We start from the raw sequence: 14192 nt of genomic DNA, 5'->3' as shown, positions 1-14192 counted from the left end.
CCCCATGCTATAAGCCACTCTTGTCAACGCAGGGGAGTGGAGATGGATGGGCCAGCTACCGGTAGCTTGCTTCCGACTTGTGAGTGTCGTTCATCTTACAAAAGTGCGCCTCGTCCCGCCTGTGGTTTTCTAGAACTTGGGACAACTTCGAAACCGATTTTCCTCGTTCTTCCATCACGAACCGTCCTTTTGACTCTTTTCTCACTCTTCCAATTCATCATGAGCGGCTACGGCTACCAGGGCGGCGACTACGGTCACCACGGCGGTGACTACGGCCAGCACAACAACCAATATCCTCCTCAACACAACCAGCAGTACCCCCCTCAGCACAACGACCAATACCCTCCTCAGCAGGGCCACCAATATCCCCCTCAGCAGGGCCACCCCGGCGGCTCCGCCAGCGCCTACTACGAGAGCGCCTCGGCCGAGCAGCAGCAGCAGTACCACACGCTATACCAGCAGCCGCCGCCGCCGTACCCCAGCGATGGCCCGGGCTACGGAGCCCCCGGCGGCTACGGCGGCGGCGGACCGCAGGAGGGCGACCGAGGCCTGATGGGCGCTCTGGCCGGAGGTGCGGCGGGAGCCTTTGGCGGCGCCAAGCTGGGCGGTCAGGCGACGGGGCACGCGAAGACGAGCGGCGTCGTCGGGGCCATTGTCGGGGCCATTGCCGGGTCGAAGCTGCAGGACGGGGTGTCTGACTGGCGGCACGAGCGCAAGGAGGAGAAGCACGAGGCGCACATGTACAAGGAGGAGAAGTACAAGGAGGAGAAGAAGGAGAAGAAGCACAAGAAGCACAAGGACGAGCACCGCAGCCGCTCCCGCTCGAGCAGCAGCAGCTCCAGCAGTTCCAGCAGCAGCAGTGGCTCGTCCAAGCACCACCACCGGCGCCGCTCGCGCTCTCGGTCCGGATCTAGGTCGCGCGGGCACGGCGGCACGGTGACCGTGCAGCAGGGGGATACGCTGCGGGGGATTGCGGCGCGGTACGGCACTTCGTTTGAGGAGATTGCGAGGCATAACGGGATTCAGAACCCGGATATGATTTACCCGGGGCAGGTTCTGCGGGTTCCTGGTTGGCACTGAGGGGATTGACGTGACGGAGGCGGGGAGGAGAGATGCGCCTAATGAGCAACAAAGGATACGATTTCGAGGATTCGGGCTTCGACTTGTGAATGTGCTTGTGGGGTGCGAGAAGTCATCGAGCAGCAGGAAGGCCATGTGTAGGAATTCAAGCAAACGTTGATCATGTTTTCTGCGTCAGCAAAACCATTGTCATGCCAAATACGGGCGGATTATATACAGGTCAATTCGTGCGTGTATGATCAGGACACAATCCGATAATGTCAAACGAAAACGCTTCAATGACCTTTCTCCGTGACCTCATCTATTACATGTATAAGGTATGTTGCACTACATTACCCAATGCTACCTGATCCAGCTATGATCCTTGCGTTGTGATTAAGCCTAGATTTCGAGCAAATCAAGATCCGCAGTTTAGAACCGGGATTCACCGTCCCAAGACAGCGGTAGATCGGTGGATCGCCACATTAATGCTGAATGAGAGTCTCATGAAGCGATAAGTCAGATGTAATAGACAAACCGTTAACAAAACCTTGGAATCTTTGAATATATATCACTGTGTACAATTCCAGCACGACCACCGCCATTATTACCTGGGGCCTAAAAGACAGAAACATTTGCCATTCCAACTCCACATTGTCCAATTTCTCTCTCTATTGACCATCTCGCTTCCACGTCCACTTGGTCAGATACTCTGGGTCCATGCCATTCTCAAACGCCTCGTTGCGAGCTTCAATCTGGGCATTCAGCATGGCCTGTCGAGCAGCGGCGCCCTTGTTATGCAGATGCGGCATGCGGTCAATGGCATCAATGGCCAAGCTGAACCGATCCGTCTGGTTGCGGATGGCCAGCTCCAGAGGCGTGTCGATGTTGCCCTTCTCCTTGTATCCGCGGACGTGGATGTTGTGGTTTCCCGGTCGCTTGTACGTCAAGCGGTGCACCATCCAGGGGTAGCTGTGGAAGTTGAAGATGATGGGCGTGTCTGCCGTGAAGAGGCTGATCCACTCGTTGTCGCTCAGACCGTGCGGGTGCTCGCTTGGGTGGATCAGCTTGAACAGGTCCACGACGTTGACGTAGCGGATCTTGAGCTCTGGGAAGTGCTGGAGCAGCAGGTCGATGGCTGCAAGTGACTCGTGAGTGCTAATGTCACCGCACGAGGCCATGATGAGATCGGGCTCCTGTCCAATATCCGTGCAGAACTTTGGCCAGATGCCAATGCCCTTTGTGCAGTGAGCAATGGCGGCGTCCATGTCGAGATATTGAAGGTGCTCCTGCTTATCGGACACGACGACATTGACGTAGTTGGAGGAGCGGAGGCAGTGGTCCATGACTACAATGAGTTATTAGCAACGAACTAGCCTACCAGTGAGTTAGTTGACAATCCTTACCAGAGAGCAGACAGTTTCCATCGGGGGGAAGGTAGATTCGAACAACTTCGGGACTCTTGTTGGCAACAACATCCAGGAAACCAGGGTCTTGGTGAGTGAAGCCGTTGTGGTCCTGTCTCCACACAACGGATGTCAAGAGAATGTTGAGAGAGGCAATCCTGACACGCCACTCCACCTCGAGACACTTTTCCAGCCACTTGCAGTGCTATCCATTGTGTTAGTGATCATCATGCTGGTTATTGTGATGGTTCCAAACTCACCTGGTTGACCATGGAGTCGATAATGTGAATGAACGGTTCGTAGCTGTTCAGCAAGCCGTGACGGCCACTGAGAATGTAGCCCTCCAGCCACCCCTCGCAGGTGTGCTCTGAAAGCATCTCCATAACCCTGCCGGCTGGGGCAAGGTTGCCGCCATTTTCGTCCTCCTCAAAGTACTCGGCCATCCAGACTTTCTTGCCCGCTTGGTACACAGCAGCCAGTTTGTTTGATTCGGTCTCGTCGGGGCCAAAGAGTCGGAAGTTGCGCGGATTTCTAGCAACAACATCTCGCAAAAAGACTCCCAGCTTCTGCATGCTAGCATCCATGACAGCGCCAGGGTGCTCAACGGCGACGCCGTACTTCTTGAAGTCGGGCAGATGCAGGGGCTTTCTGAGAAGACCGCCGTTGGTGACGGGATTGGCACTCATGCGGCGGTTGCCCGTCGGGGGCAGCGCGGTCAATGAAGCAATAGGCTTTCCGCTCTCGTCAAAGAGCCTGTCGGGCTCGTAGCTGCGCATCCAGTTCTCGAGAATCTTGAGGTGCTCGAGGTTTGTGTTGGGGTCGGTGATGGGAACCTGGTGTGCCCTCCAGAAGCCTCCGAGATAGTTGCCGTCCACCTTGCGGGGTGCAGTCCAGCCCTTTGGTGTTCGCAGGACAATCATGGGCCACAATGGCCGGGTGGCCTTTCCGGATTCGCGAGCCTCTTTCTGGTAGCGCCTGATTTCATTGACGCAGTGCTCGAGCGTGGCGGCCATGGCCTGGTGCATGGTGTCGATATCATCTCCCTCGACAAAGTAAGGAGTCCATCCATAGCCGTGGAAGAGGGCCTCGAGCTCCTCGTGTGGGACTCTGGCGAGGATCGTGGGGTTGTTGATCTTGTAACCGTTGAGATGAAGCACAGGGAGGACAGCACCGTCGGTGATGGGGTTGAGGAACTTGTTGCTGTGCCAGGCAGTGGCTAGTGGTCCGGTCTCTGCCTCACCATCACCCACCATGGTCAGGGCGATGAGATCGGGGTAGTCATAGACGGAGCCGAAGGCATGTGACAGAGAGTATCCGAGCTCTCCTCCTTCATGGATGGAGCCGGGGGTTTCGGGAGTTGCATGGGATCCAACGCCGCCTGGGAAAGAAAAGTACTTGAAGAATCGTTGGAGGCCCTCAGCATCCTGTGACTTGTCGGGGTAGACTTCTGTGTAAACGCCCTCGAGGTAGGATTGCGAAAGGACGGCCGGAGCACCGTGGCCGGGGCCGGAGACGAAATAGGCATCCAGATCGTACTTTTTGATCAGACGGTTGAAGTGCATATATGTGAAGATTTGACCGGGAGCGGAACCAAAGTGGCCGAGCAGACGAGCCTTCAGATGCTCCTTCTTGAGGGGCTCGCGAAGGAGGGGGTTCTCTCGCAGGTAGATCATACCAAGAGCCAGGTAGCAGCTGGCCTTGAAGTAGTCATTGTACTGCTTGATTTCCTCGGGGGTCAGGGGATTGCCCTTGACGGTCGAGCGAGCCACGCCGAATGCCCGAAGAGATTGGACGTCGGCCATTATGGTATAGGTTGAATAACTGTGAGTGTTTGAAGGTGGGAGTTGTCCTGAGACAAAAGGGCCAGAAGGTCACTAATACGAAGCGTGCCTCTTCCGTTATATAACAAGACCAGAGCGGCAGCTAGTGAGACAGCGTCCGCCGACACGGAAGTCTGTTAAAGGGCCGGTGTCAGGGCGATCTGCAGACAATGCGATAGCTTGCCACTTGCTTGAAGCTCCGGTGGATGCTTCGGATGCCGTCTAGAGTGAGACGGGAGGCTCTTTTGCCCGCAGTCGACGAAGCTTGGGACCAAGTGCAAGGCAGGCCGAGCCCGATCCAGCTTAGCTATCGGCAAAACGAAGACGGCAGGGTACGATCAAAGGGCAGACAGCGTGTAGAGTCGAGCTGATCAGGCGATGTTGCAATCGAACGAGCTCAGCAGGACGGCACCAGGATGGATGCAGATGCAGATGCAGACGCAGCTTGCCAGACCCAGGCCCGGACCCGGGGACTCGACCCGGAACCTTGGACGCATAGCATGTGCGAGAATGGCTCTGGGGAACGCGGCAGGCAGCTCGGATTCCATGACGTCCCTGCGGGATCCTGCGAGATTGGCGACGCTGATTCGACGGGGAGCAGCTGCTGGAGAGGCCTGGTGCGAGGACGAGGTTGGCTGATGGTCGAGCTGGGCGCACCCTCGCATCACCGTCTGGCGTGATCGATACGTCACCGCTCGGACCACCGCGCCCAGAAAAGGCCCGGAAGCTGCAGCTGCAGCGCCTGCCAGCGGCGGGGGCGGGGTTCCGAACGGCGAGGGCTTACAGGGGGGCTTGAGGGGACTTTGAGGCGTCGCTGGGTGCAGGTGATGCTTCGCTAGCATGTGGCAGGCCTGTCGAGGTGTGAGTCTGTTAAGGTGGCATCGGCGATGGCACTCCATGTTCGGTCTATCTATCTAGTGCCGTATAGTCTGGATTGCTTGAGAAGGAATATAGTATGCGTCAAATCAATAACTATGTAGGTAGTTGTCGTGTGTTATTGACCGGTTCAGTTCACATGTGAGACCGGCCCGGTGGCAGCTACTAGCTACCTCTACTGTAGTAGGTAGGTATTGATAGCTTCACCAATACGAGCAGCCTAGCAAAACAGAGGCTGCCTCAGTTGCACGTTATATTTAGCTGACACCATCATGTCCGATGATACCCAGCATTCCTCGCTCAAATCCTCAAGCCGAGGCCGGCGACGTCACACAAGTAGCCTCGATGTACTGCACAGTAGGCAGTCCTCTCGGAAAGCCGTCACGGACCATCTTAGTAGAAAGGCAAAAGGCCATTGCTACTATAATAGTAGCTTTCAGTCTTCTCCCCGTCCTGTTGCTAACGCGAACTCAAGTGTCTGCTGCTAACCTGCGTGGCGTCTCTGTTGCCTCCCAAGCTAAGTATTCTCCCCCCCAATTGTCCTCTCACAGAGACGCGCGCACATGTTCCGTTTGGCTCATTGTCCACGGCTTGTCCAACCGGCTGCGGGCAGACGCACAGATGCTACACAAATGCTACTTCCTGACGTAACGATGCTCATCACGAGGACAGTCGCCTGTGCCACGGCAAATGTCCCGCGAAAGAGCTTGAAAAAGGCTTGATGGGGGCATTGTCAGTTCCCTCCTCTTCCGTTTCCATCCTGACGATAGCCATCAATCGTTGCCAACAATCACGTCTGCCTCATCTGCAGCAAGCCACCGATTCGATCGAAAAGTGTCCAGCAAGGACGGAAAAGGCAATACTCAAATTCCATATCGAAGCATCGACCCTCGGACTCGTAGAGCGCAAAGATGCCGCAGCACCGGCCAGAGACGCCACAGCCAGAAGCGCCTCGTCCCAGCGAGCCTGATACCACCGAGGGCGACGGCACCGCGGATTACTGAGGGGCAGTTCGAGCCAGATTCTGATGAACGGCAGAGCCGCTCGGGATGCGATGATGAGAATGAGTGAGTCTCGGTAGAACATGTGCGCGATCTCGACATGCTGATTGCCAAAGATGACGGTGGAACGATATCGAGTGAAGCTGAGTGATGACAACGCACGCTCAGGGACGATGCACTGAGGAAGGGTTATGCGACGACTTTTTTTTCTTTCTACCTACTATTCTTACGGACGATGACACGATGCGTCGACCAGTTCGAAGCACAATACTGTGGCAAGTTTTCTTCAGAATGAACAAGCACGTGGAATTTAGCATGCGATGTACAGTTATGGAATCTGTTTTCTAGATTGAGCATTTCAACTCTGTTTGAATCGGCTTTCCAGCCTCCTTTTCGATGTTTGTGGTACGTGATTGAGCTGCCGAGAGCTGTTCAGTTCAATGAGTGCAGGGTATCCCTGTGCTAAGCAACGGGCAAGGAGATGAACGTCCTTCAAGCTCGACAAGCATAAGATCCGTTGTTTCCAGTGCTGATGCATGTCTTGAAAGAAGTAGTCAACATTCGGTATTTGTTGCATTTAAAAGTTCTTCATGATTTTCATTTCGCCATCTCAGATTGCCGAGTCAACTCCAGCATTTGTCGTGAGAGAGGCTGTACAAAGTACATACCTCAGACGTCATCGCTCAACGTGCACCTTCGGAGCTCGGCATCTCAACTTGATTTGCGAAAGCTGAGCATCGCCAATACCCGAGTCTTCTTCATCTCTCTCTCCAGCTCTTCAAAAAGGACTCGATAATCCCAAACAACTGTCTCATTTCCTATTCATTCCTCCACAATTTGATACCACGCTCGTTAGCACACATCCTCCAAGAACATGGACGCCTCCCAGCAACCGTCAGGCAGTCGAGCTGCCGGAGTACCCCCGAGCATCACGCCGGAACTCATCGCATTTGCCGGCCAAATGTACGATTCTGCTAGAAAGGGAGAAATTGCCGTGTTTCAGCAGGCACTTCCAGCCGGCCTACCTCCAAACTTGACAAACGAAAAGGGAGATACATTGGTGAGGACCGACCGAAACAAGCACTGCTTTACCAACTGCGCCTCCGGCAGCTCCTCACTTATGTTTCTTATGACTTACATATCTGGTTCCTGAAGCTCATGCTCGCCGCATACCACGGACATGCAGATCTCGTCAGGCTGCTGATACAGCACGGCGCTGATCCGAACCGGCTCAACGACCGAGGACAGAGTCCCCTTGCTGGCGCCGTGTTTAAGAAGGAAGATGCCGTTATTGAGGTGGGCACATGATTCTCTCTTCCAACTATCCCTTCTCGTCTAAACGATCATCTACTAACGGGGTGTATCATAATAGGCGTTGTTGGAAGGTGGTGCAGACCCCGACTATGGCAGCCCGACGGCCATGGAGTGCGTCTCCATGTTTAAGCAGGAAGATACATGGAAGGCCAAGTTTGAATCTGCGCCTGGAAGAGGAAAGGCACGACCGCCGAGTCAGCAGTGAAATGGCGGTATTTTGCGTCAACTTATTCATAGTCGTATCATTGTTTATACCGTAAATTGTCATGTCGTCCGAGGTTGGTGCTTTGATAGGGCAACAGCTCAGTTGCAATGTGTATTGAAGCTATCTCGTTCATTGTTGATACCCAACTTCAAACTGCTATACATCGTTCACCACGACGTAAAGTCTCATCTATCATCAAGACTTGAATAAAGCATCAATCGTTTCAAAGAGCACAATATATTGCCCCAAGCTATCGATTCCTCCTTCTTGGTCAGCATGTAATCGACGTCTTCTTGTCTATGGCGGGGTCGTAGACGCTTCTAGTGCCCAAAGGGGTTCCAATGGAGGGGCTCTCTCTCTCTCTCAAGTCAACAGTCACAGTCCCTGAGAGCTGGTCCGTGCGCCCAAGCCCGTCGTCAAGGCTGCAACAATTTTCCGGAGCTCGAACAAGCAGCTTCGCACGCAGACGAAAAGACGTCCGCAGTGCCCCCTTTTGCATCTGCAATCCGCCCCGCGAAAACAAAGCCTCCAGCCTCGCCCTCCCGGGAAGCTTCGTCTTTTTCCTTTCGTTTCTTACCGTCAAGGGCAATCGTTCGAGAAAAAAGAAGCACCGCCAAAATGTCGTTTGGAGGCCAGACCCCGACCATCATCGTCCTGAAAGAAGGTCCGATATTTTACCCCTCCGCCCACCGCTGCCACCATCGCGGGCCATCGAGACAAGACACGAGACAGCAGCTGACCGAGCATCCTCGCACTTGTAGGGACCGACACCTCGCAGGGCAAAGGCCAGATCGTCTCCAACATCAATGCCTGTCTGGCGGTCCAGGCCACCATCAAGTCGACGCTGGGCCCCTACGGCGGCGACCTGCTGATGGTCGATCAGAATGGCAAGCAGACGATTACAAATGACGGCGCGACGGTCATGAAGGTACGGTCCAGACATCAAGACTGACGATCCACACACACGCACACACACACATCTACACTCTCCTCTACTACATGACAGCACGCCAACTAAATTGCCATCGATGCAGCTCCTCGACATCGTCCACCCCGCCGCCCGCATCCTCGTCGACATCGCACGGTCACAAGACGCAGAGGTCGGCGACGGAACCACGTCCGTCGTCGTCCTCGCGGGAGAGATCCTCAAGGAGGTCAAGGAGCACGTCGAACAGGGTGTCAGCTCACAGATCATCATCAAGGGCCTGAGGAGGGCGGTCCAGATGGCCGTCAACAAGATCAAGGAGATTGCCGTCAGCACCGAGGACGGCAGCCAGCGCGATACCCTGAGCAAGCTCGCCGCCACCGCCATGACGAGCAAGCTGATCAAGCGGAACACCGAGTTCTTCACAAAGAGTAGGGACTATCCGAGGCTACATGACGCCGGAGACCGGATGATGTGGATGACTGGTTCAGTGCTGACAACGTGTCACAGTGGTGGTTGACGCCGTCCTATCCCTCGACCAAAACGACCTCAACGAGAAGTTGATCGGCATCAAGAAGATCCCCGGCGGCTCCCTGACCGAGTCACGCTTCGTCAACGGCGTTGCCTTCAAGAAGACGTTCGCCTACGCCGGTTTCGAGCAGCAGCCCAAGTCCTTCGAGAAGCCCAAGATTGTGTGCCTCAACGTCGAGCTGGAGCTCAAGGCCGAAAAGGACAACGCCGAGGTCCGCGTCGAGCAGGTGTCAGAATACCAGGCCATTGTCGACGCCGAGTGGCAGATCATCTACCAGAAGCTCGAGGCCATCTCCAAGACGGGCGCCAAGGTGGTGCTCAGCAAGCTGCCCATCGGCGACCTGGCCACGCAGTACTTTGCCGACCGGGACGTCTTCTGCGCCGGCCGCGTTGCCTCGGAGGACATGGAGCGCGTCACCCAGGCCACCGGCGCCGTGGTCCAGTCAACGTGCTCGGACATCCTGCCGGAGCACCTGGGCACCTGCGAGCACTTTGAGGAGAGGCAGATTGGCGGCGAGCGGTACAACTTCTTCGAGGGCTGCCCCGAGGCCAAGACGTGCACCCTGGTGCTGCGTGGCGGCGCCGAGCAGTTCATTGCCGAGGTCGAGCGGTCGCTGCACGACGCCATCATGATCGTCAAGCGGGCCGTCAAGAACAAGACCATTGTCGGCGGCGGCGGCGCCGTCGAGATGGAGGTCTCGGCCTACCTGCACCAGTACGCCGACAAGAACATCCCGCACAAGCAGCAGGCCATCATCAAGTCCTTTGCCAAGGCGCTGGAGATTATCCCGCGCCAGCTGTGCGACAACGCCGGCTTCGACGCCACGGACATCCTCAACAAGCTGCGCGTCGAGCACCGCAAGGGCAACACGTGGGCCGGCGTCGACTTTATCAACGAGGGCACCGCCGACATGCTGGAGCGCTTCGTGTGGGAGCCGGCGCTGGTCAAGGTCAACGCGCTGCAGGCGGCCACCGAGGCGGCGTGCCTGATCCTGGGCGTCGACGAGACGATCCGGAACGAGGAGAGCGCCCAGCCGCAGGCGCCGGGACAGCTCCCGCCCGGGGCGGCGCAGAGGGCGCTCAGAGGCAGAGGACGGGGCATGCCTCGACGGTAGATTCGGGGAGGAGGATGAATGTGGGTTTGAGGGGGGAGATTTGAAGCATTTGATAACAGAAAAGGAAGAATGAAGATATGGATTGGAGGTTTTGAGGATCTGTAAGATACCTAGAAATGGCCTCTGTTATCTACTAGAACTTGATATGAAACTTTTTCCGACGATCCTGATGTCGACACATGTAGGTCCAGGGCTTTCTTCAATATTCTTCATCTGTAAATGTTTGTAGATGAAGAGGTTTGTCTGATGCAGGACCGACTAAGTGTATCATCTTAGCGTGCAGAGAGAAATATAGAGAGTGCAGAGAGAAATAAACAGAGAGAGAGAGAGAGAGAAATGTAATTTTGTCCCTGTTGCTTGCATGAAAAGAAAAAAAAAAAAATCTATATGGCCGTCTATCATCAACTCCCGCCCAATGTCCGCATTCGCACCAACTTCAGTGGAAACTCAGTATATCACAATATATATACACACAGCAACACACACTTTCATTGCAATTCATCGCCATGATTCCAAATCCGTCATCATCCCATCATCGTCATCGTCGTTTCAATCAACTCCCGACTCGCTTCCCCCCTTGTTTTTCACATCCCTTGAAAACAGGCAGGTTGTGGAAGAAGAAAAAAAAAAAAAAAACACCGGACTGGCTGACACTGAATTTGGTGCCTTTTGTATGGCGATCTGTCCGGTGATTTTCTTTCCACCGCCTGAACAAGCAAGCTTTTTTTTCTTCCTTATTTTTTCTCTTTTTCTTTTTTCTCCTTTCTTGGATATTTCTTCTTCTTCTTCTTCTTTTTATTCTTTTTTTATTTTTTTTTATTCTTTCTTTACTTTTTCTTACGCCAACTCCGGAAGCAGACGACAAAAACTCCCCCAACTCTCAAACGATGCAATGTGAATCGAAAGAATGAACACACCGAAAGCAAGCAAAAATGCCACCCCAAACAATGCAGAAAGTGTAAAAAAACAACAAGATGGCTGGAGGGATGGGAAAGACATGGTGGAAATGAGGGAGAGGACCCCGCGGGGGGGAACTCCGAAATTTGTTTATCCAGCAGGACTGCCGAAATTAACGTCGTATATCCCCCTCCCATCTCTGTGCCCTATCCTCCTCATGACCTGCGGTCCTCCCCCGCCAAGGCCATCAACCATGACGTCCTCGTCCATGACGTGATCGGCTTGTCCCACGACGTGGTCGTCGTCGTCGTCCACGGCATCGTGCTCAATGAGCATCTCCAGGTCCGTATCCACAACAGACGGCGCGACGGAATCATCGGCTTGCGTGGGGACGTCTTCGGCAGCACCGAGCAAGGCCTGGAAATCGGAATGGGGATGGTAGTGCTCAAAGGCGGCCATGTCGTGGTGCGCCTGCGGGTGGTGGTGGTGGTGGTTTATGATTTGCGGGTCGATGGGCTGGTAGACGTGCGCGTCGTGCTGGTTCGGCTGGTCCTGCAGCATGGGGTTGTGGTGGTGGTGGTGGTGCTGCGGCGGCGGCGCGTGGTGGACGACGCCCGGGTGGTGTAGCGGAGACTGTTGTTGTTGCTGTTGCTGCTGCTGATGCTGTTGCTGTTGTTGTTGCTGTTGGTGATGATGGTGCAGCGCCGCCTGCAGGTGGTGATGGTGGTGGTGGTGCGCTGCTGCTTCGGGAGGTAGGCCGTGGTGGAGATGCTGTTGCTGCTGCGGCGGCGGCTGCTGCTGCTGCGGGTGGTGATGCAGAGCCTGCGCGGGCTGGAACGTCTGCGAGGGCGGGATGACGGAGATGTCGCTCGGGTTCGCGTACGCGCCGGGGCTCGGGCTGGAGCTCGGCGAGAGGGACAGCATCGACTCGTGGCTCTGCAGCGCCAGGATCCGGCCCGTGGTGCCCATGCCCGGCGGCAGCGCGTGGTTCCGCGGCGGGCCGTTGCTCGGCAGGATGGGCGTCGGCGTGGACGTCGTCGTCGTCGTCGTCGTCGCTACCAGGGGGGAAGCGGCAGTCATGACGGAGACGGGCACCGGAGCCGGAGTCGGCGCCGACGAAGGAGCGCCCGAAGCGGCGGCGGCGGCGGCGGAGGACGAAGCAGAAGAGGAAGAAGAAGAAGAAGCAGATGCCCCGACAGCGGCAGCGGCAGCGGCAGCAGCAGCGGCAGCAGCGGCAGCCGTCTTCTTGGTGCCGCCCGGGTTGGGCGTCTTGCCCAGCTCCTTGCACTCGGCGCAGGCGCGGATGACGTCGCTGACCGTCTCCTTGATGCGGCTCCAGTGGTACTTCTCGGCGATGGTGGCGGTGGTCTTGTTGATGCCGCCGTGGTGCATGACGTGGACGCTGCGGGCAATGTCGTACTGGCGCTGGGGGTCCGAGATGACCTCCTTGTCCTTGAGCATGAGCTTGTCGCCGTCGAGCAGCTTGTAGTGGGTGGCGGCGCTGCGCAGGCGGCTCTTCTCGGCGCGGTCGGCGCCGTTGGGGTACTTGCCGTACTTGAGGTAGTACTTGATCTTGTCGAAGCGCTCCTCGCTGACCAGCTCCTCCGTCTCGCCGGGGGCCAGGTCGCGGCCGTAGATGATGGCGTCGATGAGGCGGTCCGGGTAGCTCTTGAGGTTGCCGCAGCCCTTGACGCGGCCGATGCGCTTGAAGCCCAGCGCGTCCCAGATCTTGCACGACGCCACGTTGGTCTCGTAGACGAGGTTGAAGACGCTGTACGTGTAGCCCAGCCGCGGCGCCCAGTCGATGTAGGCCTCGCCCATGAGCCGCCCGGCGCCGCGGTTGCGCGACGCGTCCGTGACGAGGAAGCCGCCGTTGCACACGTGGCTGCTGCGGCCCGGGTAGTTGGGCCGGATGTAGAAGCTGCCCAGGCACTCGCGCGCCCAGTCGGCGCCGTCGGGCACCTGGTCGGCGCTCTCGATGTGGCCCAGCAGCATGACGGCGCCAAAGTTCTGGAACCAGAAGTCGGCAAAGGCGTCGGCCGTGAAGCCGTCCATCAGCGGGTACGTGTCGCCGCCGTCAATCTCCTTGTTGATCTGCGCGCACAGGTACGCCGCCAGCGACGCCGGCACCTGGTGCCGCGACGCCAGCGGCACAATCGTCGCCACCGTCTGCCGGTCCCTCAGCGTCACCTGCCGAGGCACAATGTCCGCCGGCAGCACCGGGTTGTTCGGGTCCGGGAACGGCGGCTGCCCGGAGACCCGATGGATGGTGGGGCTGGCCGGGTCATCGACGGCGGCCGGCATCGTTTTCGGAGCTGAGCCGGAGGATGGGCGACCGACGGGTTTAAGGGGGAAAAAAGGAGAGGGAGCAGTAGCGTGTGCGTCGACCTTATTTTAGGATATAAGACAAAAAAAGGGGGGGCGAGAGGAAAAAGGAAAGCCGTTGGTCACCCGGAGATGCTCTGTGCATTTGCCCGGATTTGATAATCAGCCACAAGGCCCGCTTAAACAACTCCAGAAAGCCCGGCGAGAGAATCACGACCCTCTTTCACCACCATGGGCTACGTCATTGGGAGCAAGGGGGGGAGACGAGACGAAGGAGGATGATGGAGAAGAATGGGAAGAGGAAGTTAGTTGGGAGGGGGAAAGTGGGAAGGGAAAGGGGGGGAAACCAATTGTGGGATGAGGTAGTGTGGAAAAAAGACCATTTGTCGTCGGGCAAAAAGGGGGAGAACAGAAGAGAAGGAAGAAGGAGGTGAAGAAAAAAAAAGATCACATACCATGGGGCTTCAGATGGCCGAGGACGTCCTTGAAGAAACGAAACGACACCCTCCAAAACGGGAAACAATGCGGAAATATTCCTCTGCAGCAAGCAAGCAAGCAAGCAAGCAGAAACACCAAACCGAGCGAAATCAGCCGCAGGAAATCGAAATTAAAAACCCAAGTGTCCCCCAATGGACCGGCCCAGCCAAAGTGCCGTGCAGACGACCAACCCCCCTAACAGGCTGCAGGGCGGGAAGACAAAGGAAAGCGCAGAAAAGGC

The 14192-nt window shown here is 56.4% G+C and overlaps 6 protein-coding genes across 6 annotated transcripts; 3 read left to right on the top strand and 3 right to left on the bottom strand.

Annotated features, from left to right (window-relative positions):
- Nucleotides 1-219: 219 nt before the first annotated feature.
- Nucleotides 220-1080, top strand: CCMA1212_000322 (uncharacterized protein; the record flags this gene model as incomplete). The annotated part of the gene is made up of 1 exon (XM_073697795.1): nt 220-1080. One exon carries the CDS (start codon nt 220-222, stop codon nt 1078-1080), a length of 861 nt encoding a protein of 286 aa, XP_073563517.1.
- Nucleotides 1081-1730: 650 nt separating this feature from the next.
- Nucleotides 1731-4286, bottom strand: CCMA1212_000321 (putative phosphoketolase; the record flags this gene model as incomplete). Its single annotated transcript, XM_073697794.1, has 3 exons — nt 2726-4286; nt 2466-2670; nt 1731-2407 (listed from the first exon to the last, which is right to left on the bottom strand). The coding sequence occupies exons 1-3, from the start codon at nt 4265-4267 to the stop codon at nt 1731-1733; spliced, it is 2424 nt and encodes an 807-aa protein (XP_073563514.1). The 5' UTR covers nt 4268-4286.
- A 370-nt stretch (nt 4287-4656) lies between these two features.
- CCMA1212_000320 (uncharacterized protein) lies at nt 4657-6519 on the bottom strand (the record flags this gene model as incomplete). Its single annotated transcript, XM_073697793.1, has 3 exons — nt 4657-5136; nt 5981-6340; nt 6397-6519. The coding sequence occupies 3 exons, from the start codon at nt 6517-6519 to the stop codon at nt 4657-4659; spliced, it is 963 nt and encodes a 320-aa protein (XP_073563515.1).
- Nucleotides 6520-7036: 517 nt separating this feature from the next.
- Nucleotides 7037-7681, top strand: CCMA1212_000319 (Putative ankyrin repeat protein; the record flags this gene model as incomplete). The annotated part of the gene is made up of 3 exons (XM_073697792.1): nt 7037-7222; nt 7318-7458; nt 7535-7681. 3 exons carry the CDS (start codon nt 7037-7039, stop codon nt 7679-7681), a joined length of 474 nt encoding a protein of 157 aa, XP_073563016.1.
- Nucleotides 7682-8299: 618 nt separating this feature from the next.
- Nucleotides 8300-10252, top strand: CCMA1212_000318 (putative T-complex protein 1 subunit eta; the record flags this gene model as incomplete). Its single annotated transcript, XM_073697791.1, has 4 exons — nt 8300-8345; nt 8443-8609; nt 8716-9037; nt 9117-10252. The coding sequence occupies 4 exons, from the start codon at nt 8300-8302 to the stop codon at nt 10250-10252; spliced, it is 1671 nt and encodes a 556-aa protein (XP_073563015.1).
- A 1047-nt stretch (nt 10253-11299) lies between these two features.
- Nucleotides 11300-13453, bottom strand: CCMA1212_000317 (Protein SPT10; the record flags this gene model as incomplete). The annotated part of the gene is made up of 1 exon (XM_073697790.1): nt 11300-13453. One exon carries the CDS (start codon nt 13451-13453, stop codon nt 11300-11302), a length of 2154 nt encoding a protein of 717 aa, XP_073562870.1.
- Nucleotides 13454-14192: the final 739 nt, after the last annotated feature.

The sequence above is a fragment of the Trichoderma ghanense genome (assembly GCF_004382785.1).
Source record: "Trichoderma ghanense strain CCMA-1212 chromosome Unknown scaffold_0, whole genome shotgun sequence".
Lineage (NCBI taxonomy): Eukaryota > Fungi > Ascomycota > Sordariomycetes > Hypocreales > Hypocreaceae > Trichoderma > Trichoderma ghanense.
This window is presented reverse-complemented; position numbering and strand designations above follow the sequence as displayed.